Below are 26,411 nucleotides of genomic sequence, written 5' to 3' on the forward strand. Positions count from 1 at the left end.
ACACACAGCTAGATAGAGGGTGTATGAACACACCAACACACACACACATACACACACACGCTCACTCTGTCCGCACATCTTGGAATGAGCCTGGGATTGATTCTAGTCACACAAGAGTGGGGCGAAATGAGCAGTCACTCTGAATAGGCAAAGGCGTCAAATAATACAGATATGAACGTCAGAGGGATAATTGAAGAAAGTGTTTTATATGTAAAAGACAGAGGAGGATGGAGTGGAATTGAATCTCAGAGAAAATGAGGAACTGGTTCTGGTCCCAGAAGACTGACTCACAATAAACCCAACTATTTCTGAAGAAAATAGGGTGTAATTAGACTGGTCAGGGGGTTCCACTGGGTCTAACACCATTCACATTCACTCTTTCTCTATCTCCCCTGCATTCACTCACTCTCTTCCCATTTCTTAGCCTCTTTTTAGCATCTCTAAGTCAAATGTCAGTATGTTCATGTGAGCCCAAGCTTCTTTTCTCTCTCACTGTTGCACTTCCTTTGTTATTTCTTTCATCCTGTCCTGTTCTTTTCTATGTGTACTTCCCTTTCCACCATTTTCAACCTTCTCTCCCTCTCTCTTCCTGCCTCCCTCCATCCGTCTATCCCTCCCCCACCCAGCAGGCGTGGAGCTACATCAGTAGAATTGATCAGATATTCCAGGCACATATGGACAGCACTGATGGGCATAAATCATGAGTATTTTGAAGTGCCCATGCAGGGCTCTTCAGACTGCTTATAGTGAGCAGCCAAAGCTCTGTGGAACCAGTGGATGAAATCCTCCTCTTCTAGCTCCATTTTCATGCCAAATTTCTTTCTTTTACTTTGCTTTCCAAAGTGTGTAACATCTTCCTCAGCAGACTTCGAGACTCTTTTTCTATGTGTCTCTCATCCTATGTTAATACTGATGTAACCTCCAAGCCCTCCTTGTCTGAGCTGTGTGCATTCACAGCCTGAAAGATGGTCTCCTCCCTCACCCCGTCCCTTATATGCTACCTAACTTGGCAGCATTACAACAACCTGTTCCTATGGCAACAGGCTGGCCAGCAACAATAATCACTATTGTTTGAACATGTCGTGTTGTTTCAAGCGTTTTCCTGGTCACATGGTGAAAGGCGAGCAGATGATAATCAATACCTCCTTCTGAGCCATAAGGGGTTAACCTGCCCTTTCCTCCTCTCACAGACACACTGAGCACCACAGTAACACACTATGAAGACTTCCCATCTAACACGTCTTTGTAAAAGATTATTGGACAAAAACAATAATTAATCCTCCAAATAAATGCCAAACTTTCATTGTTCTGTTTTCCTATTTGCAAGTCTCATTATATACTAAAATTACCTCTGAATAAAATACAGCTAGTCAATATTGTACAGAGATGAAAACCACTACAAAATCAATTGACAGTCTCCATAATTGCAGGGGAGATTCCTGAAGCTTCCCATATGCATTTGTCTCCCTGTGTGTGGTCACAAACCACCGGGCAGCAGAAATAAATCTCCACGCTTTGCTCTGTCCTTGTTCCCTCTCTCTGCCTCTCTTCAGATGACTTGTCCTCTGTCTCCCTCTCTCTCTCTCTCTCTCGCTTCAGGTTCCAGGTTATTGATTGGGACCCTACTGGAAGGTGCAGGGATAAGATAAATAAAGAGTCAGTGGCCATGAACAGCTCTCTCGCTCACCCTAACATGAAGGGAAGGATAATCATCTGCCAGGCTCGAAGAAGTGGTCATGTATTTTTTTCAGGCTACTTTCATGCAAAGTGCCTCAACTATTGCCTTCACCACAAGGATCCCCAGGGCCAACTGTAACATGCTCCTAAACCTACTAGATTCAGCAACAATTTAATGGCTTGTAGACTCAAGGTAGAACTTGTCGACTCAGTCGTATTATATTTTATGTATGAACTATAGTTCGTCAGTGAAACTCATTATAAGTCTATTCTTTAAAACTGAAATTAAACAGACTGCAGCTACAAAGTTTATGGACATAAGCCTTAATGTACTGAGCATGCTAAACTACATAGCAGAAAAAAGCAGGTGCCTCTCTGTTTTATCTTATGTTATCAAAGGAGTGTGCAGGGCCTGAAGTTATTTTGCACAGATTATAACAGACCATATCACTCAAAACCTCTATCAATCAAGGTGGATTTCAGTGAAATGCAGTAAGGATATTTGTCACACATCACTATGTAGCGCAAAACACTGCTATCTCCACGCAAATAGGTGGCACACAGGCATGTATAAAGTCATCTGTAAACACGAGCACACACAGTGGGGTAAATAACTGTCGGTATCTCTTGCAGCATCGAGAGCAGTGGCGCGAGTCTTCCCCTCAGATTTTGAAAGCCCTATCTGTATCAGGAAAAGCAAACCGAAAAAGCAATTTGCTTTGTCACACAGAGACATGCTTGACTACACTGAATAATTGCACTGCAGCTCTGGAAAGAGCTGTTTTCCTTTTATCTAATGAAGGCCTTCAGGGGAAGGAGCACGGGACTATGTGTTTTATATCTGTATGTGTGTGCTTGAGGATGTGTGTGTGACTGTATGTACGTACAGGTGTGATATGCAATGTACGCGCTCAAGGACTATATACATATGTGGGCATTTAAAACTGCAGAATGGAAAGATAAGCAATTGTAGCAGATATAAGATATCCTTTGCTCTGGTTCTATACCATCCATTCTACCAGTGTATATATTCTACATGTCGTTTCTGCACAGTGTTCCCCTGCAATATAATGATTAATCAAATCTGCATCTTGCCTCTCGGCTGTGTCCAGTTCCACGCTTCAGGCACTTCACTTATTCAATATTGCAGAAGCAGACTGGAGAATAAGAACCCCTGTGACTGGCTTTAGAAACTAACTCCGGAGAAGTGCTGAATCCACACTCAGCTGCCTGTCGGCCTTCCTCTATGGAGCTTGGCAAAGCAGTGCAAAAGCTGGAGGGACAACTTCAGCCCACAACTACCACTCAGAGGACTGCAAGGAGCCCTAGTGATGCAAGCAGAAGGGAAAAAGTGAACCTTTCCATCCCCTTCATTTCTATATTTTTCACCATAAATGTAGCAGAATCAGATGATAAAACATATCAGTGGGAGGAGAAAAGCAAAAAGAAGGAAAAAGATTACAAAAAATAGAGTGGAATATAAGCGCCGTCTCTGATTTCTCTGATGATTGCATTCAGGAGAAAGGTTTGCGAATCGCCACAATGGCTCTACAACATTTGCACCACTGTGAAACTGTAATTAAGTCATCAGCGACAGTTTGGAGTCTTTGACATCATAATGAGGCTGAATGTGCGCAGTTCGTGCTCTGTGGATAAGCTGCTGTAATCACTTCTATCTGCTTAATTATGTAAAACCATTTTTCTATCCTACTAATGTCTAGGTCTTTATCTCTTCCTCTCTCCCTCTCAATCTCTATCTCTGCCTCATATTTTGAAAATAATGTACAAGAAAATCGTAAAAATGCAGTAGAAAAGGACACACATCCTTGGACTTATCAACCTGAGGCACATATTTGGGTCTTAATGGATGCTGGAAAATAGAGTACAGTGGATGTTGGAAAATAGAGTACAGTGGCAAATGAGTAATAAAAATGGGCACTGAAGGATTTATACTAGCTGGAGCTACTTTAAAAATGAGCACAAAGCCCTGACCACTTATTGGTGGAGGAGCTTATTGTTACCCCTCCTAAGTACTGATCAGAAGAACAGTACAGCTCAAAAGAAATGTGCATGCAATTTTCATATCTTCTTTCTTTCAAGTTCACTTGTACACATTTCCTGCTTCACACTTATGGAAGTGAAGATGTGCGCTGGCTGCTGCGGGTTATTTGCAATGAAGTAAACATCATTCTTTCTGTCCCTAATAGAGAGAACCTGACTGTACTCTTTTTTAGATAGACCCACATCAAAGCTCCCCTTCGGTAGTACATCAGAGATCACCATATCGCAGTGTACAAGCTCCACGCACACAAACACATGCTCACCCTTGAGAGTGTGGCAGTGGAGAGTGAAATCTTGTGATGCTTGGGAACTTTACCGCCAAGACAGGCTGCAAAGGGAGAAAAAACCCTAAATGCATGAAAAAACAGGAAGCTGCCACAGTTTCAATGGAGCAGAAAAAAAAAACAGCAGAGAAAAATGTCAACAACAAATAGCTGCTGGTTTCTATTGCCACAGGCGACATGGACTTTGGTTCTCTCATGTTTCTTTCCTCCCGCATTATGCATCATCTTTTCATCCAATTAAGCACAAATACAGGCAACAGAACAACTCAGGGAGCATCTCACTACTATTCACTCTGGGAGAGAAAAGCAGAGCAAAACAGAGGAAGACTTGTCAATGAAACAATGAACAACAAAAAGGATAGTACAAGATAAAACAATAGGAAGATTGTGCGTGTACATAGCTTTACTTAAGGATGGAATTCTTGGCAAACAATCCCTTTCTATGTTTGATAGGTCAGCCAGCGTCTCCTCTCATTTGTTATGTTGCTGTGAGTCTGTGCTGGGCAGCAACTCGCCGTTTTGATTCTGCAACATGAGCACACTGCCATACAGTTCTTCTAGATGGTGATTGATGATGTTTGCTGATTTATGGCGAGGCGCAGACAGGAAGAATGGCAAGGCCTCTTTGCAAAAAATCCAACTGAACCTGAGCTGTCCTTGTCTTCGTTGCCTTGGTTATGATCAGGTAGTGAAGTGAAGCAGCTTAAGATGAGTGTGAAAAGCCATGTTAAATTCTATCTTCAGGCAGACACTGAAGGTTTCACACCTCTCCCTTTGGGCACTCAGCCGAGAATTGCGTCGGGCACATTGCATTCTTAACCTTCTGTCCTACTGACTGCTTTAACTTTGCCATCATTTACGTGTTTCTCCTTATATTATTTGACATATCCTGATAAACCCAGGCTCTCTCCTAGGTTTATCAGGATATGAGAGAAAGATGAGATTTAGTAAGCTGTCATTGTTGTATTATTAATCTTTAAACATCAGGATAATAGATTTTATGACTTCACGTTGCCCTTTTCACCAAGCCTAGACTTCTGGAACTAGATATTTGAAAATTTCAAAGTCAGATTAACAACGATTTTCCCCTAGTGAAGTGAAAAGGAAAACTCAGCAGGCAGCTGAGTGTTAGCAGTGGCAGTCTTCGGTTGCACAAAGACACTGTACTTTTGGGACTGCTGAATAAGATGTTTCAAGCTGTTTAGGCATTAGAGATTCATTAGGTAGTATGAATGTGAGATGCATGCTCTAGGAAGCTGTGCACTTTGCTTTTTTGTTGTTAGATATCTGTGTTATGTTTTCTGGAATGCCAGGGTTACACTATTTGTACTATTATCAACAAGCTGATGTTGTAGTGAAGTATCTTACATTGTTATTAATGTCTGCTCATACATTCTAAGCCAGATACTAAGAACTCCATAAACTCTACACTTTCCCACATGCCAGCTGAACATACTATATATAGACTAAAGATCTGGATACTTTGAAGGAGCACATGATCTTTCAGTTCTACTGCATAATAACTCAGCTGCAGTAGCAGCAGCAGTAACATTACAAAGATCAATGAAAACCACAAGCTCTGTTATGGGACAGACTCCAATGTTTTCTAGATGGATGGAGCCACTCATGTACTCCAACGTCACACAATCCAATTAGACTGTCTGTGTATGCCTGTGCTGCGCTCTGCAATTTAGTCACTCCCTGGGTCCATGCACCTGTCTTAGATTTACTAGAACCACAAACAAAGCGTAGTTACTCTTTCTCTAGCGCTTCTATACCACAGTTCATTCTCAGAGTATTCTTAATATTCTTCTTGCTTTCCAATTGTTTTAAGAGAGTCAAGTCTTGGAAATTGAAAATCTATATAATAATAGGCTTGGCAACGGTGGCTCAATATAAATGGCCCCATCTGCACAGCTGTGTTTTAATGCTTAAGAATGCTTTGACAAGCAAGATGCCTGCAGGCAGTCAGACACACTCGTGCAAACTCGTACTTGCACACACATACACCTAAGCACCAAGATGCCATGGTTGTTAAATATAGTCCTTAGGCCACTTTGAGTGTGTTCCATTATTGCAAATATTTTAGCAATGCACACACTAACTCGGAGAAAAGCACCTCAGGTAATCCTAGCTTGAACCACAAAGCATGAAATGCATTCACACAACCAATCAACTCTATTCTGATGAAATGTTTTGATAAGCTGGTTCGCCAGTACATCAAAGACAGCTTCCTACCAGTTTGCATTGCATCCACAGAGGATGCCATGTTGAATGCCCTCCTCCCTGTCTTCATACTGTCTGGAAAATAACAACACCTAAATAGAAATTCCCCATGAAACTGACTGACAAATTAACCTCCCTGGGCGTGGATACTGGACAGTTGAGATCGCAAATCAAATCTTCTCAGCATTGAAGCTCCCTACAGTTGTGTATTCACCACCCCAAATTCATACTATAGAAGTACAACCGCACTGTCCAAATAAGGAGAGAACTCTACTCTTACAGATACAACACCAGATCAATCGACTGTTCAGTAAACAAAACTAAGGAGCTGACTGCTGGTTTTATAGAACAAAGAAGGTAAAGACACATTTCCCTCCATGAAGATGAGGGAGAGTAGGTCAACAGCTTTAGGTTCATGGCAATCAATATCACAGAAACCTGTGATGCTGATCACATAGTTCTTTTTAAGAAAACTAAAAATGGCTAAATCAGCTATTCTGGTTATGTGAGGTGTCTGAGCAAAGCCTAAAGGATGCTATAAACAATATCTGGCAAGCAATATAGAGCTATCTGTCATACCACCAAACTTTTATCACAGCCTGTATTCTCCTCAGGCTGTGAGAATACATTATTCCTTCACCACAACAATATCACGACATTTCTTAATAATTATTTATTCATCCATGTAAATATATCTATTTGTTTTTTGTCAGTAGTATGAAAGAAGTTTGTACTTAACTTACACAATTCTATATTCCATGATCATAGTCAAATTGATCCCCGAATCTTGAATCAGTCAACTAATAAGATCATCACTGAGAGTAACCCTGGGATCATCATGGTTTTAGTGCTACATCTGCCTTATACAGAAACAGAGAGATTATGCCTACTTGCCTGAGAAGACATATAGTGGCTCTGGAGGTCTCATTCTTCTTTCCCTTGGCCTTTTTGGCCTGACTTGAGGATAACAAGAGAAAAATAGTGCAATTGTTTGACAAATGGGTCATGCTTTGTTTGCATTTACCCAAGAAGCAGTCCCACAATTTTCCGAATGCCCCAGGACTGCAAAGTGTGACAGGGGATGGAGATGGAGTAGAGCAACCAGGAGAAGGGATGAGTCTGTTAGTAGAGTGTACAGTATTTCCTCAGTAATAACAGTGGCACCCTGGCCAATGACTTATCACCAATTTTACACACTATGGCAATCTTGAGCTTCTCATGCTTTACTGTATGTATGAGCAAAGACAGCATCCAGAATGAAACACTAAAATACAATAACACTGGTGAAAAGAGCATGACTGGAAGGAGGAATCTTTCATGCATTCTTATGTTTGTCTTTCTCAGATATCACCATTGCCTTTCGCCCTCCTCTAGCTACTCATTTCACCTCCTTGTAGTTTTTCCTGCTGGGAAAATAGAGGGGTGTGCACTATGTCACTGAGGGCAGCAGCAGGGGTGGAGAAAGTCAACCCTCTCGCGAACCATACAGGGGCAAAAGGGATAGTAGAAACAACTCATCACAGTTGATATCCTTTATTTGAACTATTCTATGCTATTCTAGCTTTGGAAAGCTTTGAACTGCAGCCACGGGGTTTTGTTTTCAAGAGTAATGTTTTATGGAATTAACTACTGTGTCCTTAGAAGAAAAATAAATAAGAAACACAACAACACTGCCGTATTGTGTGGATTTGACAATGAAAATTATAAACAGGCATGTTTTATTCAGTAGCAATACACCTTTCGTTTCATGTCCTGCCTTTGCAGCTTTAGCTGTCTTTGGTCAGTCAAGAGATTCCAGAGCCACAGATGACACACTTTGCATTTACCTCAAAGACTTTTTAAGCCAGAACATCCTTAAGAGGTTAGGACAAGATGGAAGCAGAGGCTGAAATATATACTTTTTTTTATACCCAAGAAAGCATCACCATCACCACAAACACAGCCTGTCACAGCTTACATGAACACACACCAAAGAAGCTGTGTGCACACCCATTCTATATTCACCTGGCTCGGACAATAGGTATTAAATGAATGTCAGCAGAATCACTCAATTATCTCTTAGATAATTATCTCTTAGATAATTGAGTGGATAAAGCTTGGAGCATTCATTATTTTAATTGTAATCGGAACAATAATAATCTTTATCATTTTCCTAAACCCAAGAGAAACCCTTTGTTTTGGCATGTTGTAATTGGATATACGTCAGAGCTGAATTGATGGTATTAATGTTGATCTAACAGCCTTTCTACCTATCAATCATAATGAGCAGGAAGACATTAATGCTAAATGTCGGATTCTTAAGGACCTATCTATCTATCTATCTATCTATCTATCTATCTATCTATCTATCTATCTATCTATCTATCTATTACACACACACACACACACACACACACACACACACACACACACACACACACACACACAGGTGCACAGCCAACCTCGGCTGCATCAAAGAGTGGTACTTCGTTCTCTGGACTCGTGGCACGTAGACGTGCTGCTCCTAGTGTCGGCACCTTGCAAGCACAGCAGTCACCTTCCAACCTCTGGTCCCCCACCCCCCAAGCTCCTGGCGCTCAGTCGCAGTTATTTTGCAGGACGGAGGGGACCGCTGTCTGTTCACTTTGACTCATTACAGCATCTCAGGAGTTTGCGCTCTATTTCGCTCTCTCTCTTTCTCTCTCTCACCTCCTTTCTCTCCTTCTCAGAGATAGGAGGTTCAGCGCAAAACTGTCTATGCTCCACAAAAGACACGCGACTGGTTGCTTTACCGAACCACATAGGGCTGCCTTGCGTCCCGGTGATGAGGCTGGTGGCGCACAGCCGATACAGCATTGAAGGAATCCCTCTGTATGTGAAGAAACCGCCCCAGTAACGATTAAAAAAAAAAAACACGGAGGAACAGCTGCCGGAACCGGTGTTGGCTGGGACGCGAACATTTCGACAAGAATGCATCTCTTCAGTGCCATGTTCCTACTTGTGATGTTAGCTGTCATGCCCGGTGAGGTAAGGACGCATGTATACGATGAATAAGCATTGCTCAAAAGTTCCTGAAGGACCTATTTACGAATCTCAAAATTGACATTATACCTGTGAACCAACGCTTTGATTGGAACAACATCGCAATTTCAAAGAAGGTAAAATATGTTAAACGACTGCGAAGACCTATTAATCCGAAAATATCGCAGTTCAGTCTGCAATCTATCATGCTACTGAAACATAGAGAGAAAGTTCAAGCATAACAATAAGAAGGGCTGTAACAGTCGATGGCATATCCACGTAAACTAGAGCCCTTACACATTAAAAAAAAAGAATATCGTCATGCAATTTATGGTCACTGCCTTAAGGGAATGGTAAGAATACATAAAGTACCATCTTCCTCTGACAGTATAGTAATTGATTTGTCGGCGCTCTGATGCTTTTGATGCCCTGGAGGTCGTTGTTTACAGATCTTCCTATCAACCTCTACATCAGTGACAGAGGGGTCCCGGGGCTCACCGAGAATCAGATATTGCGCTGTTTAAGCGTCACGCAACGAAGTGTGATTTGTGGCCGTGAATGCAAGACATGAGTAATTACTATACTGTACCAAACCAGCGCCAACAAATGGTTGTAGTTTCTGGGGATGTGTGCCTGCTTGTGTGGCGTGCTCTCGTGTATGACACTCGAGAAAAGCCGTGCCCGTTTGGAAAAATGACGAGCTTTGATGTGACAGTTGTAAATTAAAGTGAAGGACGGTAAATCATTTGACCCAGAAAAGCTTTCGGCCAAGGCAAGAGCATTTGAACTTGCAGGGGTTCAGCTGGTCAACATACGTGCAGTGATGAGCATAACTCAGATGGATTAGAAAGTGTAACGTCTACAGAGAAGCCAGCTACAATTCTCCACATTTACTAGGATCACACAAACTAGCCAATGGTCCTTGTAGGTCAGCGCTGTTTATACCTTTAATAACAAACCAAGCTATATTCAGGACCGTGGACAGCGCTGTGTCGCGCCTGAGTCAATTTAGCACCGAAGACAGCGCCTCCTTATACGTTGGAGGTGAGTATCACCATTTGGCAAAGGCCATCTAGAGGCCTCAGGGTCTTGCAGATATAACACCAAAGATCAAATGACACGGAATATATGTGCATTTACAAGGTCAGTGAAATACTCGACGTTAAAATGGTATGAAAAATAACAGTGAATAATATGGCCGTCACTCATGGACAATAGAATTGCATCAGCTCTCTATTACATTGTCTTCGATTGCATTTCTTTTTCAGAATGGCTCTTTAGGTATTTGCAGTAAATGTATACTGTTAAACTAATGGACTTTTCATCTCAAACATGAGCACAGCCTGTTACTCCATTTAGCTGTCGATTATCATTGTAAAATGCAGTATATTGTTGGAACTGTTCAGATTCACTAATATTTCGCATTGCATTTGCATTAGCCATACATCACTCATTTATGTTTACCAGCCGAGTAAACAATTACAATTGACCTGTAAAAGGAGGGAAAGCTGTTGTGCGTTTTCAATTTATAGGAGATGAGTAGATGTGCCATACACCTGTTTGGTAGATTTAAAATAAATCATGTACAGCACAGCTGGTATTAGAGGAGAACTGTGTGTAACTCCTAGAGTGGTAACAACGTGCAAAACTCTAATTTATTTTCAAGCACAACCCCAGCATGAATAAACTTCCCTGATGCTTAATTATGGAGTAAAAACTGATATATTCTAATCCAAACCAAAATATTTGGCCAAAATTGGAGGAAATTTGTAAATTACACAACTTTCTCTGTTCAACAAATACTCACACGGCATCACAGATGCACTTCAATAAATGGTAAACACTTGCAAATGTGATCCTGACAACGTAACTGATGATACAGTTTTATATCTCAACCTCTTCTTCAGTGGATTTATATAGTAGCTGCCTTTGGGGGACAATTTGTTGTAAGTGTTTACATTAAATATTGAAAGGTTTGAAAGAAAATATGACACCACCCATCGTCTTAAGATTGCATTGCAAACATAAAGTATTGATGAATTCTTGCATATGTACTGCAACGGGGATAACACTCCAGCAGAGCTCATATCCACAGTAAGCTTCAGTCACAGTTTCAACACAGGCTTTTATGAAATATTTAGACAGCTTTAATGAGACAGATGCACTTGTTCGTTCACTGCGTGTGTTTGTTAAGTGCCCATAAAGCCCAGGGGTCCTTAGTGCCACTGATATAAATGGGCACCTGTTTGACCTTGGCACAGATGTCTTGCTATAACGTGCACACCAAGTGACGCATGACAGAATGCAGGTAAACTCAATCAAGAGCTAGGATTTACATCAATATGTGATACTGCATGTATTGTATACTTTGTTTGTTTCATCATTAACAAGATAGGGAGTGTAATGTATTGCAGCTTGGAAAATTACTCTAATGTAATACATTAAAAATAATGAATTATTGAATTGAAATAAAGATGAATAATAAGGTGACTTCTTCATCAATAGATATAACTTTAATGTTACAATCAAAGACTTGAGAAGAATACTATATTCCTGCTCGACAATCAAGCTCTTTTAAAAAGCATGCAAGGGGCCTGATGGGGATGTAATGTGTATTTTGTTCCAATTAAACAAATGATTTATTTGTTTCATTTTCTAGAGCGGCACAATTACTGGTTAAGGCGTAGTGATTGGTTCGTGTACTTTCTCTCTTAGGCTTTGGGGGCAAGGAAAATAAATAAATTGATAAATAAATAAATAAATATAAACGCTTCTATCCCAGACGAGTGAGTGAGTGCCAGAGAAATGCCTTTATTGGTTTAAGATTCCTCACCTTGAAGCCTGCCGATAATAGTGTGGTTGAGACTGATGGAAATGAACACTTGCTTTGGTGTTTTGCCGTTGAGACACAAAGTGCATTGGGGGAGAAATCCTTGTTGTTCTCAAAGAGGGAGACAGGAGCCTGTGTAAGCAATTGGCTAGATTCTTCAGTAATTTTCTTGATCCCTTCTGTCGCCAGTGATCATGATAAACAACCAATTTGAAAATACTACCCTGTAAGACCTTGTTAAATTTTGTTTCCTCATTCTAGTTTGGTGTCATGATTGTAGGAGGAACTTGCCCAGCCAGGGCCAATTTATAGCTGAAAGGCGAGCAGTGTAACAGAACAAGCACTTGTAAATCAGGCTGCTGTTTAAAACATCATTTGGCACAAACATTCCGTTTATTTACATTCAGCTAATTATACAGTAGTTTAGCGATGCAGCATAAGTGTCAGAGAATCTAGATGCTTTTAGTAACACAAGTGCAAAAAACAGTAACGATAATGCTGTAAGCTGACCTAATGTAAAGCTGTTTACAGTGCTTCTACATGTGAGGACAAAAAGGACAGACCTTTGTTCATTCAGAGTCAGACAGGACAAAAAGCTTGGTTGGCGAATGTCCACATGAGACAGTTTTAAATAATCCACCACCCTGGCATTGACCCTTTGGAAAAAAATGGCTTTGCCTGGTGCCAGCTGAATGAGAGCAAAGCTACATGATCATAATAAAAACCCTTCCCTAGACACGAACGTGACAGAGCCATGTTAAATCTTCATCCTCGTCTCCACACCAAAAGCCTATTACAGTAGAAATCTAAGAGAAAAAAATTGTATGTCAGAAATATTTCTTTATAGAAATTCTCCCACTGCCATTATTATCAGAGAACCCACTAGGCAACGGTTTATATAAATGTTGAGAAAACAGACGTGTAGCTGGATAATGTTCTAAGAATAGAGATGTGAATCTATGTTTTCCAGGAAGAAGGACACTAAGTAGCACGCTGGACTGAGTGTGCTCTGCCAAGCCGCATCATAACCTCCAACTAGAGAATTAAACAAATGAAAAGCTGCAGGAGCATGGGTGTAAATCTGCCAGCGAGAGGCAAAGACACAGCTGATAAAATCACCTTGCTGGACTAGACAGCTCCAGAGCTTGAACGAATTATTAACACTGCATGACCACACAAGCCCATGTAATTAGAAGGTCAAGCAGCAACAAAGATATATCTTCATACGCCAAGAGCATTACATAGTATTGGTGTAGCTTACACATAACTGATGAGTCAATTGACTCACTGCTAAAAAATGTGGTTTTAAAGACATATTTTGCGTTACATGGCAACAATATGTAAGTTTACTGTAAATTTCATCTGTTTCTTGAATAAAACACCACATAATTACCTATGTGAACTAATACCTGTGTTGCCTGTGACTCAGAAGCAATCATGTTTAGCATGATGTGGGTGAGTAAGTGAGCAGGCAGGGTTATATTAGCCTCTGTGCATCCACTTTCATGCGCTCCCCATCAATATACAAAGGTGCTGCTTCACAATCAGCCACAGATAATGAGGTTGCGTTATATCTGATTCACTGCTGCTTGGAGAGATTGAGTAGTATGTGCTTGTGTCATGACTGATTAGGGTAGGGCCTGAATTAGGGCACGATAATGATACCACATTGTGTGAGAGATTTGTTTTATAAAAGAGATACTGCTTAAGAAAGGGGCTGATGCACTGAGAGCTATCGAGCCTTTGTGCTGTCCACTGTTCACTCCCTCATCTTAATGTTTGATGTGCTTTCATGTAGCCTGCTGCTTAATCATCAGAGGCGTTTTTATGTGTGTGTGATCGCGTTTGCAGGGACAAATAATCTTCACAAGCACCGACACTGTATGGATTCACGACTAAGAACGGAAATCAGGACTTGAAGAGGTTATTTTTTTTGCTGTAAGACTTTTTTAAAAAAAAAAAACTTAAATTCAGTTTGACTCAGTTTCCATTGTAAGGTAAAGACCCCACAATAAAAAACCCCAGCAATTAGATGACCCCACTATGAGCAAATGAGTTGTAAAATTAAAGTTGAAAGTTGGGACAGCTGTGAATGATGCCGGTTATATTTAGATCAAGTAGTACTGTGCAGGGACAGATAAAGGAAGGTTATTGTGCTTTTTGAGTTCTTAATGATGATTTACCTGCTCTTCATCACTTTGTTCGCAACTCACTCCTGGGTGACTTAGGTTCTGATGATGCTGGGGAGTTTATTTGAGGTGTGTCTCAATGACAAAGTGAAACGGGTAGCTGATTTTACTACTGCGGTGCCTTGGATGAGCCTCACAGGCAGGCAGTGGTCTGCATGGTAATTGGTTAACGGGTGCACTGCTGAGTAGAGAAGCATGTGAGGTCAGTGGCCTGACTCTCAGACTAATACTGCCTCCCTGTCATGATTGCCTCCAGAGGTAGAGCTAGCACAAGCTTGGCCATACCTCTTCATATGGAATAACCTTTTTACATAGGTTATGTGTTTGTTTTGTTTGCTTTTGCAATTGCCAAACCAAAAAATAGGTTTTGTAAAACCTTCAACACACTTGGCAGACATTTAAATATTACTTGAAAAGGGGCTTGCCAGCATCAAATAGAACATTACAGTTTAGTTTCACTTTAAATGACCGCTTACTCATTCCGAGTCACAAACTGTCCACTACATTTGCTCAAGGCATGTGTGGGCCCTAAATGACCTCTATTGCTGTTTTCTGTCGTGTTGAAAATCCAGCAGCCTGCTGTCGTATAACAACCATTAGAATTCACATGGACCAAGCTGTCTGACTGGAGGACAGATTGCAATCACTATTAGAAAGCTTAGCTTTGTCATTTCTACATAAATGGTTGGTTAACCTGACATTTAACCAGCAATAACTGGATGATTAAAAAAAAAAATCATACAGGAGACCTAAAAAATATTTTGAAATTATGTCCCCCTCCTTGACTCCTGATCTCTCTTCTATAGCATTTACAATGTTTGACTCATGCATAAATAATTTCTCAAAACATTCTGGCTGCTAATATAACGCATAGGATGTTATTTGTATGCTTCCTGTCGACAGAGTATAGAAGCATCGGCTTGACTGGTGGGATGAATATCATCCCTATATCGCATTCTCTACCCCACTTTCTCTCTTTCCTTCTGTGTGAGTGTGCTCGAGGGTGCAGGACTCCCAGAGGTTTATGTCTGTGACTCTAAGCAAGAGTGACATTTCTCTGACAACACCCAGCACAGACACACATGCACCTCTACGCACACTCTTTCTTCTCGCAAATACACATTGTCTTTGTCTCCTTTTCTCTCTCGCCTTTGCGCTCTAGTTTCCAAGCATGTCAGCAATCGGATCCACAGTAGACAAAGAGCCAGACAATTCACAGAATCGATTCAAACAAACGTGGCTAAAGCTATTAAGGCTGCTGAAGTGCATGGTCTAAGTGACAGATGCGAATTAGTGCACAGACGTGCTTGATCATTTGGTCAGTGCTGAACACACAGCTGCCTGTAATAAGGATAACAACACATGTAGCCCTAGTAACAGTCACTATGGGAGTGACCCAGTGTTTTGGGGTGTACGTGAGTGTGGGTTTGTGTGTGCCAATCGGCTCTTTTTTAAAAAAAATTATTTATTTTTTTGCATTGCAGTAGGCACCTCCTGACCAGCTCTCTGTACGACCTTGCTTTCCCCTGCTCGATGAATCTTTTATGAGCCTGGCAATGTGGGTTTCTGTGTAGAAGATTGGAATATAAATATGGCTGTTGCGCCTAGAGCTCCTCTTCCCGCTCTGATACAAAAGCTTTCATAAGACTGAGCAGATTGGGCAAGCTGCTACTTGAACGTTGCTCTTTACATTTCTTCACTTTTATTGGAAGAAACACATCAAGGAGCGTTGTGCATTCAAAAACACCAGTCACAGATTGTGCCCCTACCTGCTCGCTCATATCGTTAGACAACATACAAACTTGTTTCTTTTAAAAGCGGTTGGTTTTCACGTCAGATTCTCAGTCGTGGATTTTGTTTTCCTTTTCAACGTCCTAGTTAATTGCTGACATCCATCGTATGAAGCAGAGAGCTGTAGCAGTAACTGACACTAAATGAGGGGTGATAAACAAGTGACAGAGTAAATGTTGGTTGAATTGCTCAAACTGTGCTATCCTTCGTCTTCTCTCTCATTTCCCTTTCATCTCCTCAGTTTTTCATCTCTTCCTGCTTCTACTTCTCGTGATCCCTGCTACCTTTGTTCCATCGAATCGTCTGCTCGCCGCCATGTGTGACTGTGACAGCATTGCCTCCCATGTTGAAAGCTAACTCAATTGCAGGGTGATCATTTTGGGTAATGAAGGATGAGAGCTATACAGCACAGTAGAGGAGGAAGTAGAAGGCAAGAGGAACCATTTAATCGATGTGTTTTCCACGTGGCACTGTCACAGCCACTCAGTAGGGCCATTGATGAGGGAGACTCACTTTCTCTGACTGCGCCAGGGCTTAAAGGCTCCAGTCAGGGAGGCGTGGGAGCCCAGCAGCGACCAGACACTGCTGCATATCAAGCAGGCTGGCAATGCTGCTCTTTGCAGCCCCACGGTGAGCAAGGTAGAAAGGTCCTTTGATAAAGACACTACATGCCGGAGAGGGGGCGATAACAAGATGATCCAGTGGAAGGAACTCCAGCTTGCATTACATTATGATAGCTGAGCCTAAACCCCCAGGATTTCTCCAACTCTATAAAACATACATGGACACATTAGTGCGCAGTACTGGATGTGAATGCAACATCTGGAAGTAGAGACCATGATGCAGCTAAAAACCAACACATGAATATATATTAACCAAGAACTATGATATGCACAGGACATTGGCTTATTTCATGACACTGCTGAATGTCCTGAAATAAGTAGGGTCATGGATAACACAATGCTAGATTAGAAAGCTCAGGTTTAGATAAGCCTGTTAGAGCAAAGCAACTTTTCATAACAAAAATGTTTTCATCTTTTTCTTTGGGTGCCTTGAAAAGCGCTATATAAATCCAATCCATTATTATTATTATTATTTAAAAAAAAAATAATGGAAGTCTCAGAAACACGAAGATATCCTGCACAAAGGACAAAATGTACTTCAAGTACTGAAAAGAAAGCATCCTTTCCCCCCTCTTGTCCCTTAGCAATACTCTTGGAAATGCGTATGCATATTGCATCTAAATTATATTAAAGCTACTCTGTGTGTGTGTGTGTGTGTGTGTGTGTGTGTGTGTGTGTGTGTGTGTGTGTGTGTGTAGGAAAAAGTGTAGTTCCAAAAGCTAATCCACTATAACCGAGACCATATAGTGTGCATGCATACGTTTTTGCCACACAGGCACACACACTGTGGACAGATGCTGTGAACTAAAGCTGCTGTGTTGATCAGGGTTGGTGGGCAGTATCAGTACAAAGTGAAAGGATGTGAACTGAGTTTGAATTAGTGCCCAGTGGAGTAGCCGAGCAGGGCAGCATGGCTGGTAAGTGAGTGTGTGATAGAAAGAGAGAGAGAGAAACTGAAAAGACAGTGAAAGACAGAGTAGAGTTACTGAAAATGAAAACTCAGATTGTGAGCAGGGACAGAAGGAGAAATAGTCAGAGGGAGCCTTACGACTGTGTCTGCAGGGTTTTTATCTCTCGCATCTTGAACGAGAAGAGAATAATAATTAGAGGCCTACCACTTTGTCATTGTGATTTTATTCCCCTCACTGGCAACGACACTCTTTTGCAGATTGTCTTTAATTAGCTTCACATCGCTTAATCAATACGGCCATGACCATGACAAAACAATGACATGTGCATCCTGTCGCTTGGGAGGGGGAGGCACAGGAAGCAGCAGGATGAGTGTTGACAGACAAGATGCGACAAGAATGTGATGTAGAGTGGCATTTTTGTTGGAGGAGGGAAAAAAAGGCGCCATGCTCTGATAAAAACCTGCTCTCATGATGATTAGAGTCCACACTTGTTTGTCTACTTTTGAGTTTATGTGTGTGTGTGTGTGTGTGTGTGTGTGTAGATGAGCTGCATGATAACTATGTCTGTATCTCGTTGCATAACAAGGTGAGAAAAGCAAGCGGGTTGAAGTACTGCTGTGTATCAGGCAGCAGTGATAGTCATGTCAAACTATGAAATGGGATCTAATGCAGTATTTCTTGTTATATGGTATGAGCAGCAGAGCTGAGTGCTTTAGCCACACTAATGGTGATGTGATGAATAGGTATTCAGGAGAGGTCTCTCTCTTTACGCCTTAGTGCCTCAGGCTACCGGCCCTCTCGGCCCAGCTCTCATCTCTTACTCTTCTCAGTGAGAGTAACAGCTTGCAATGAGCTGGTGCAAGTATCTTCACAGAAGAATACATCTCACATGTCATCCACATTTTTCTACTTGGCATGTCAGGATCAATATCTGCAGCTGCCATACTTAAAATCAGGGCTAAACTTTTCCAAACAGCCCAGAAGGAGGGTATTACGTGTGAACTGTGGGACTCCTTTCAAAGTAAAACTAATCGATTTGTGCCCATACATAGTTTGATGAATTAAGAGGTCATTTAAAATGAGGAAAAAAAATCTAAGCATAAAGGATTTGGATTTTGGTAACTGCTTATAAGTGGAAATTATCAAGGAAATTAGAAAATGTAATTATTATTGACTGCATCTCGGAAGGGCCATCTTTAATCATAAGTCTTTCCTTTTCAAAATGACACAAACACTCAGTTGTTGTTCAGATGTGGGTCCTTGCACGGGTGTCGTTAAAATTTAAATGAATGATTTAGTCTATGAGGAGAAAAAATATCACCAGAATTCTTTTCCCTGTTATTAGAAACTCCTTTGTTTAAAGGGTAGATCTTATTTTGAATGCATTTTACCCATGGCAATCAGCTAAAAGTCAACAATGGTTTGTCCAATGAGGATCGAGCAGTATAGGAGACTGCCATGTCCTAAAGACCACCAATGAAAGTAATTATGTTATTGATTAGCAAAGAAAGGTGGTGCTTGGTGCTGCATGAAATATTAGTGCAAAGAATGACCTTTCTCTTATCTTATCTGAACGCAGACATTCGCTCACGAGTTGCACTGCAGATCTTGCAGTGCCTTCATTGTGAAACGCAGGCTGTACAACATCTTGCATCAACAGAATTTCTGCAGACAAATCCACAAAGCTGCTTGTCTTTGTTTAGCACACAGACAAACTCACATAAATCCTGCAGTGTAATTCATATGTTTGAAGAAGAACTGACTAGAGACAGTAACATAGCAAATGCTACTACAGTTATTAGTTTACGGCTTTGTAACTGCTAAACATTACATCTGTTGCTGAGAGATCCAGACTAATGTCCCATGTGGTATAGCAGAAGACGTTATAACTACTCTTTACCATTAGGGCCTATCCACCCTCCTCCCACTATCACCTCCCCACTCACTTAACTCACCCAATCTTCTCATCTCACACTTGACTAACTCCACACAATATTACCGCTTTATAATATTTGTACAAACTTCTCATTTTTGCACCGCATTGCAGTTTGCTGATATTTTCCTGTCTGTTTGTTTGTGTAATCACTGAATGGATCAGTGGCTCCTCATTTTGATGTGCAGCACAGACACTGCAGATTATAGTATATGGCTGAAATCGGCAGGGAGTTGGAGGAAGGCAAAGGAAGAACACAGGCTATTACAGGACTGTTTATTCTAATAAGCCTTTTTTTTTCAGGCTTTTTCTTCCCAACTCAAAAAAGTATAAAGTGACAAGCTAATTTGTTTATCTACAAGTTTCTGCTAACCTTTACCCTCATAATTCCATGTGGCTGTAAATGTAATATTCAGTTAGGGGCTGTTTGGGGATTTCTCTCTGCTGCACACTGGGCCTGTGTTGTACTAATAATGTCTCCCTAATTAAATGTTACAGCTTCTGTGAGCATTAATGACCTGAAGACAGAGAATACAAATGGAGGCTTCAATGTGAGCTCTGACAAAGAGGTTGGACACAAGACTGCAGGCTGGTTCTGTCCCTTAATTACTAATATACGGTACATAGCTGTTAGGTTCTGGTCATTGTTTGCTCCTTGTCTATGTCAAGCATGTTTTTTTCTTTTTTTAGTATCTGACTGTTGCAATCTCTCAGCAAACCAAAGTACAATTGGCAAGACCTCACCACTCCTCTCTGGTCCTGTTAGTTTCACTGTTGCAGACATGGCAGAAAACCGACAAAGATGTAAATTCATTACCTCAGGGAGCTTCAAAATACATCTTACACCCTTCTCCTTGTCTTGCTGTCTTTCTCTCTGCCTCTTATTAGCATCACAGTTTCCTTTATAACCTTTTTGTCTGTTTCCAGAGTTATCTTTGGCTTACTTTCCTTTTGTGTAACCGACCACTGTGCTTAGCTAATCACTGTGATACCTTCACTTTGTGACTTGGTGACATTTGTAAATAATGACTCAGACAAAGACCAAACACAGCCACTTTGTCCACTGGCTGTCTCTTTGGTCATCTAACAAGGTACTAGATACATGCTATCTAAGAATAGCTACCAGCTCTACTGCAAACACACATGAACAGAACATTAATGAAACAAAGCAGTTTGAAAGTAAAGTGATAAGATGGTGGAATAGCACTTATGCTGCATGCTAAAGCAGATTTGAAAATGCTCTTAAGACTAAACAGCAAAATTGTATATAGAGATTTGTAAATGTTATGTCAATTACATGTATTTTATCAACTGAAATGTCTTAAAGTGATTCAATATCTGAGGGTTTCTAACACTCGGAATAAGACAAGTTAAAATCTGGATGAAAAAAATCATTTTGTAAGTTCAGTAAAGGCTGTTTTGAAGAGGCAGGTAGCTATGGGGGGGCTGTCTCAATTAGGAGGATTTCTTTGAGCTTTTGTTACCTTTCTGTTGTGAAGAAGACTTCCAAATTGCTGTCAGTAATTACTCCATTTACAGTAATAGCTTTCGCTATGTTACAGAGAATCAATGATTAGCTGGGAGAAAAGGTCAATATGTGGCATGGGCTCTGCTGTTGGTCTGGTGTGTGGGACATTGGTAAACAGGTCACATATCCAGAAAATGACTACAGTATTACAGTATCTGTAAGTGTCAATGCATGTCTGCACGCATCTACATATGTGCAGTGGCTCTGTGTGTGTGTCTGGGTGGGGAGGGGGGCAATTTAACTGGGCGTATCAAGCCTCAGGAAGGGCTGCACTGAGTCACATTCAGCTGGTGATGAGGGCACGAGAAGGAGCAGAACATAGAGCCATGCTGGGCTGCAGAATGCATTGCTGCTGATTGCCACATGTAGTCCTTGTGTATTGGTTTGATCAAGGCTTTTCTTTTTCCAAGCCCAAAGCAAAATGTGGCACCCTGCTTGTGCCTGATTGAGCTATCTAAGATTCAACCAAACACATACAGCTTATCGTATCCTACAAATAATACTGTACAACCCCCCATAGACAGTTAGGATTGTAATCAAGGGAGCAATCAGTTCTTCTGTGAATAAATTTGAATGCATGTTCCAGCAGTATATTCAGAAAGCTACCCGGTATATTATACAAGATTGTTTTTTTTTCACGTCATGTGTGCTGGGTAAAAGAGAAATACTGTCTGCGAGTTTGGCTTGGATTTAAATGCTTTACTCACTCTCTGCACAATAGTTCTTGAAATCTTACTGTAAGTTTGACCATTCTGTGAGCTCAGTCGAGAATATTAGAGGTTCAGGAGCCTGATATGTGTATTCAATCTTCAGTCTTGCTTTGTCTGTGGATGGATCTTCTTGCTTTCATTGTGATTTGATTAGATGGGATTTATGGGCTATATTGTAAAGACAGTAAATAAGCTCAGCAGTAAGGTATTGTGTTGGTGTCAATATAGCCATGCAGACACACTAACCAAATTAATTTCCTTTACTACATATTCCTACACCACAGGTGAGAAGAACAAATTCTCACCTGTTCATGACTTTTATTTTAGCTAAGCGCTTTTAGCCTGACGCTAATGCTGTCACGTTCCTTGTTTTATTTTACTTTAACCCGCATTGCACAGCTTAACCAGGACTGTCACGCAAGCACCATAAAAGGGTAATGCAGAAAAATTCACAGCTCAGTGGAGAAAAAGTGCTGTTGCTCATGGAAGTGGACACAAATGTGAAAAAGCCTTGACATACACAGGCAAAACTCGGCATGCATATGTGAACACACCCACACTTAAATCGAAACGTAGGAGGAACATAACAAATGGGCTGTACTGTAGCTCTCACGGGCAGTATGTACCTAAGGTTACCTAATTGTCATCAGATTAATTAAGCTTAAAAGTTACCCTGATGCAAGTTCAAGATTAACAGACTCCCATGCAAGGTCTGAATGCAAGCGTCATATATCCTGTCATTATTCATACTCATCATCGTCAGTCATCTCTGCGGTCAGATGATTGTTCACTACTTGAATTATTGACCATATTCTTCAGAAAAGGGCGTGTCCTCTGTACTTTATGCACGCAAGTCTTGAATTGTGTATACAGTCCTCACATGGTCTCTGCCACTACTGTAAAATGTAAAACGCCAGATGAATTTCCTTAATCAGAGGCCTGCAGGAGCAATTAATAGATTAATCATTCCATGTTGCAAATACCAGTGTGTCTGTTGGCCTGAACCTTGGGGTACAACCTATTTACGGGATTTAAATAGTTGCCATGGTAATGAGGTCACACTTTGTTTAAGCTGATTTTGATCTTGATACATTTAGAAGGAAGTGGGCCTCCGTGTCCATCAGCTAATTAATGAATTATGACTCAGAAAAATAGCCAGTATTCTTAGAGCCAGATGACTCCGCTATCGTTCAGCGCTCAGGCGGGGGCTTTATTTCTGCGAAGCCTTGCTACTTCAGTCATAACAGTTCTGCATCATGATGATAGAGGTCTGTGTAATTAGCTGAGGTGTAATTTGGTTCTGTGTTTTAGCTGTGAATCTGTAGCTGGCTGTGTATTTATGCTTGGTGACAATGTTGCTTGTGCTTGGTGCTTTCTGTTCCCTAGTATTGTAGTCTCACCCAAAGCTTGTCCCTATAGCCTCTGGACTTTGTAGCGCTCTACTGCCACCCATGGGTGTGCACAAGTGTTTCCATTTCTGTAGTTGGAGGGCAGCTTCACCATTTGAACTGATTAAAAATGCCCTTTATATCCACACCCACAGGCAAGAGCAGAATGGCCTTTTTTTTAGATGTTTATAATAACAACACAAGGCCATGTTGGTGTGACTGTGCTGCAAAGCTTCGCAACATGCATCCCTCCACAGTAATGTATGTATTGCCAGAACAAGAGTTAAACATCATGTGCATCTTTTCTCATTGCCCAAAAAGCAAAGAGAAACAAAAGGGAGACAGTGAGGGTTCTTAGAGGCTATATAACATTTACAGTGAAGAAGTACAAAAGGGAGGGACAAAAAACTGCAGACAATGACACAGCAGAGTTATGCAGAAAATTATGCTGGCCAATTATTCGAGTCAAAATGATATGGAATGGAATGGCAGTGAAAATTAATCAAAAAGGATTAAATTAATACAGGTTAAATGGCTGACTTCCTCTCTGGCTAATATTTAATAAAAGCTTGTTCCGCCAACAGACTTTGTGATTAGACAGTTGATTGGCAGAGGCTGGAATTCTTTGAAGTATAACAGATTGTCCTCATCGCCCATTTTTGCCATCATTTATTTAGTCCATCTAGTCACAAAAGATGGCATATGACCCATAGTCTGTGAAAGGAATTTTAAAGAGCTCAGTGGAAACATGATCTATACAGCAACCGCTAAAGCACCACTTATCAGCAGCGGACTTTGATTGAGTGATGCTTCAAAAAGCAAGATAAATGTGCAAAAGTCAAACGTCGGGGAAAAGATATGAGGCTGGATCTTACATGAGCCTCCTTCAATATTGTTAACCAGCACAATTAGCAGGCACGGAATCAATGTGGTTTTGTTACTGGCACTAAAAAAATCAGACTGAAGAATACATAATTGTGTACACTGCTAGTAGAAAATAGAGGGCTAAGAAAACTCCTCCCATGTGAAACTTGATGCATTTTTATTCAGCCATAATCTTTAATCTAAAAAAATATGCTCCTTAGAATGAATCATTTCTCTGTTTGAGGTTATGTATATCAAATCTACTTCAGTCGTACCGTTCTGCACACCAAAGCAGCCATCACAATAACCTTACAGGACTACACTATTTTTTGGCTAGTTTGACCTATTTGGACTATTACTTCTGAGAACATTATATGACAATGTCTGGGGCTCTGTTTAATTGCTGGAGCAGTACATAACTAGTACAGAATACTTCATGGCTGCTGACTGTAGATGGTTATATCAAAACTCTGGTCATTTTATTTAATTGAGCATAGCAATAGTTCAGGCAGGCCATTAAATCCAGCTCAGCCATAGACCTGTGTCAGCCTACACCAGCGGAAGGCTCAGTTGATACCCTTCTACTCATCTAATTGGCAAATCTCAGAAAGGACATGGTCTTTAGGTTGCTTTAGCCTTCTCACCATTACTGCATTTGCAGGCCACTCTGCAGCCCACCCACCACCACAGCTCCAACTTTTATGGCATATCTGACGTACCTAATGCCACATTTCTCATTCTGCTGGTTGCAGACGAGAGCCATGCTGCCAAATATAAATTACAGCTGATGGAAATAACAGTTTTCTTTGAACTGACCTAAATGATACCAATTTGGTTTATTTTGAGATCTGAAAATAGAAAGTTCAGAGCTTGAGCTTGATGCAAAGATGCGTCTGTGATTTAAAAAAAAAGACAAATTATAACTACTTTTATCTGTGTATGTCCTTTTATGCTTTGTGAAATTTTGAGTATGACATAGTGGAAAAACGGAAGCTGTATTGCCTTATTTTCATTCACAGGAGGGGATAAGAGTTTGTTTTTACTTTAGATTGGCATGATGCCAGTCTTTCTGATGATGGAAATTGTTGAGTAGGGGCTAGGAACAGCAATCTGTCAAAACATCCTTGGAAGTGTAGAGTAATGTGTGTGTTTTTACTTTCTCAGCATTTTCTGTGCTATCTTGCTATTGCATAATGCATTATTGAACTCTTATTCAGCAGCCAAACTGCACAAATTGGAGCCACAAAAAAACAAAAAAACAAAAAGAAAACAAACAAAAAAAAACAAGTAAAAAAAATTAGGACAAAACAAATAAATAGATTTTTTCTTCGAATCAAAGTGAAATATATTTTACTTCTTCTAGTTGCCACATCTGCACATTGAATGTTTGATCTCTATATCTATATCTATATTAAGCATCATCCTAAATTTCCTTTTCGCTCAGGCATCTTTCTTTGTTACCAGCTTTTCTTTGAGAAACCTGAGAAGATTGGCTCATTTGATTACGGAATAAAGACGCAGAGATGTCTGTATCTATACTTAAATCTTTGCTGCCACCCTGTGAATATGATCAATACTGCATGCTTTACAGATGATGTGTTCAAGGAAGCAAACAGTAAGGGAATTTGTAAAATATTGCTTCCCTCAACCTCCATATGTGAACAAAACCTTCTGAAATAAAATGAAACTAATCAAAAAGACTCAGCTCTAAAAAATATAATTACATTAGAGACCTGTATATGCACATTATAATCCAGAGATAAATATACAGATATAACTGGTTTGTTAGAAAACATAAAAGAAGCAAACTGTTATATTATTAATTTAATAATGAAAGATGAATACAAGAGTATATTTTTAAAATGCCCGTGGGCTCCATTAGAATAACCTTTTTAAGAAACAGGTGAAAGCATGTACGTGTATGTGCGCGCGGTCACGTGTGAATGCGTGCGTGTGCTATCATGCACATTACATTTTACCTTTCTCACTAAAACCTCTGTTAGACATGGAAAAGTGTGACTCTAAACAGTGCTGCCACATTCACCCTCATATCTCCTTGAAGAATTTTCATAAGGTGACAGCTACCTGCCAACAAATTCCGTGTTGCTCAATAACAACGACAGGCAGTGGCCATCACCTGCTGTATGTTGACGGCTCTTGTTTACAATTCCACTGGCTACCACAAGGGGTCAGTGTTGCCACATGTAGGGCACAAACAAGCACGACTTAGGCAATAGCAGGTGAGTTGAGGATGGCTGACGTGTTTTGGATGGGGCTCAGAAAGCTGTCTCTTCTGATTATCACTTCACTGTACACCCCACACAGAAGAGCCCATATCATTCATCCAATGTGACTGCTTGAGAAAGGGAGTCCAGCCATGGCAGACAAAATGAATA

The 26,411-nt window shown here is 40.7% G+C and overlaps 1 protein-coding gene across 1 annotated transcript in view; it reads left to right on the forward strand.

Moving 5' to 3' along the window:
* Positions 1-8,977: 8,977 nt before the first annotated feature.
* Positions 8,978-26,411, forward strand: part of olfm2a (olfactomedin 2a) — a 43,219-nt gene continuing 25,785 nt past the window's right edge. The window contains exon 1 of the mRNA XM_085454509.1: positions 8,978-9,254. Within this exon, the coding sequence (XP_085310635.1) occupies positions 9,198-9,254 (57 nt within the window). The 5' untranslated portion in view covers positions 8,978-9,197. The remainder of the gene's footprint in view (positions 9,255-26,411) is intronic.

This window comes from Copadichromis virginalis, linkage group LG4, assembly GCF_057382275.1.
Source record: "Copadichromis virginalis isolate Kocher_CV1m ecotype Utaka linkage group LG4, C_Virginalis_male_GT1.1, whole genome shotgun sequence".
Taxonomy (NCBI): Eukaryota; Metazoa; Chordata; class Actinopteri; order Cichliformes; family Cichlidae; genus Copadichromis; species Copadichromis virginalis.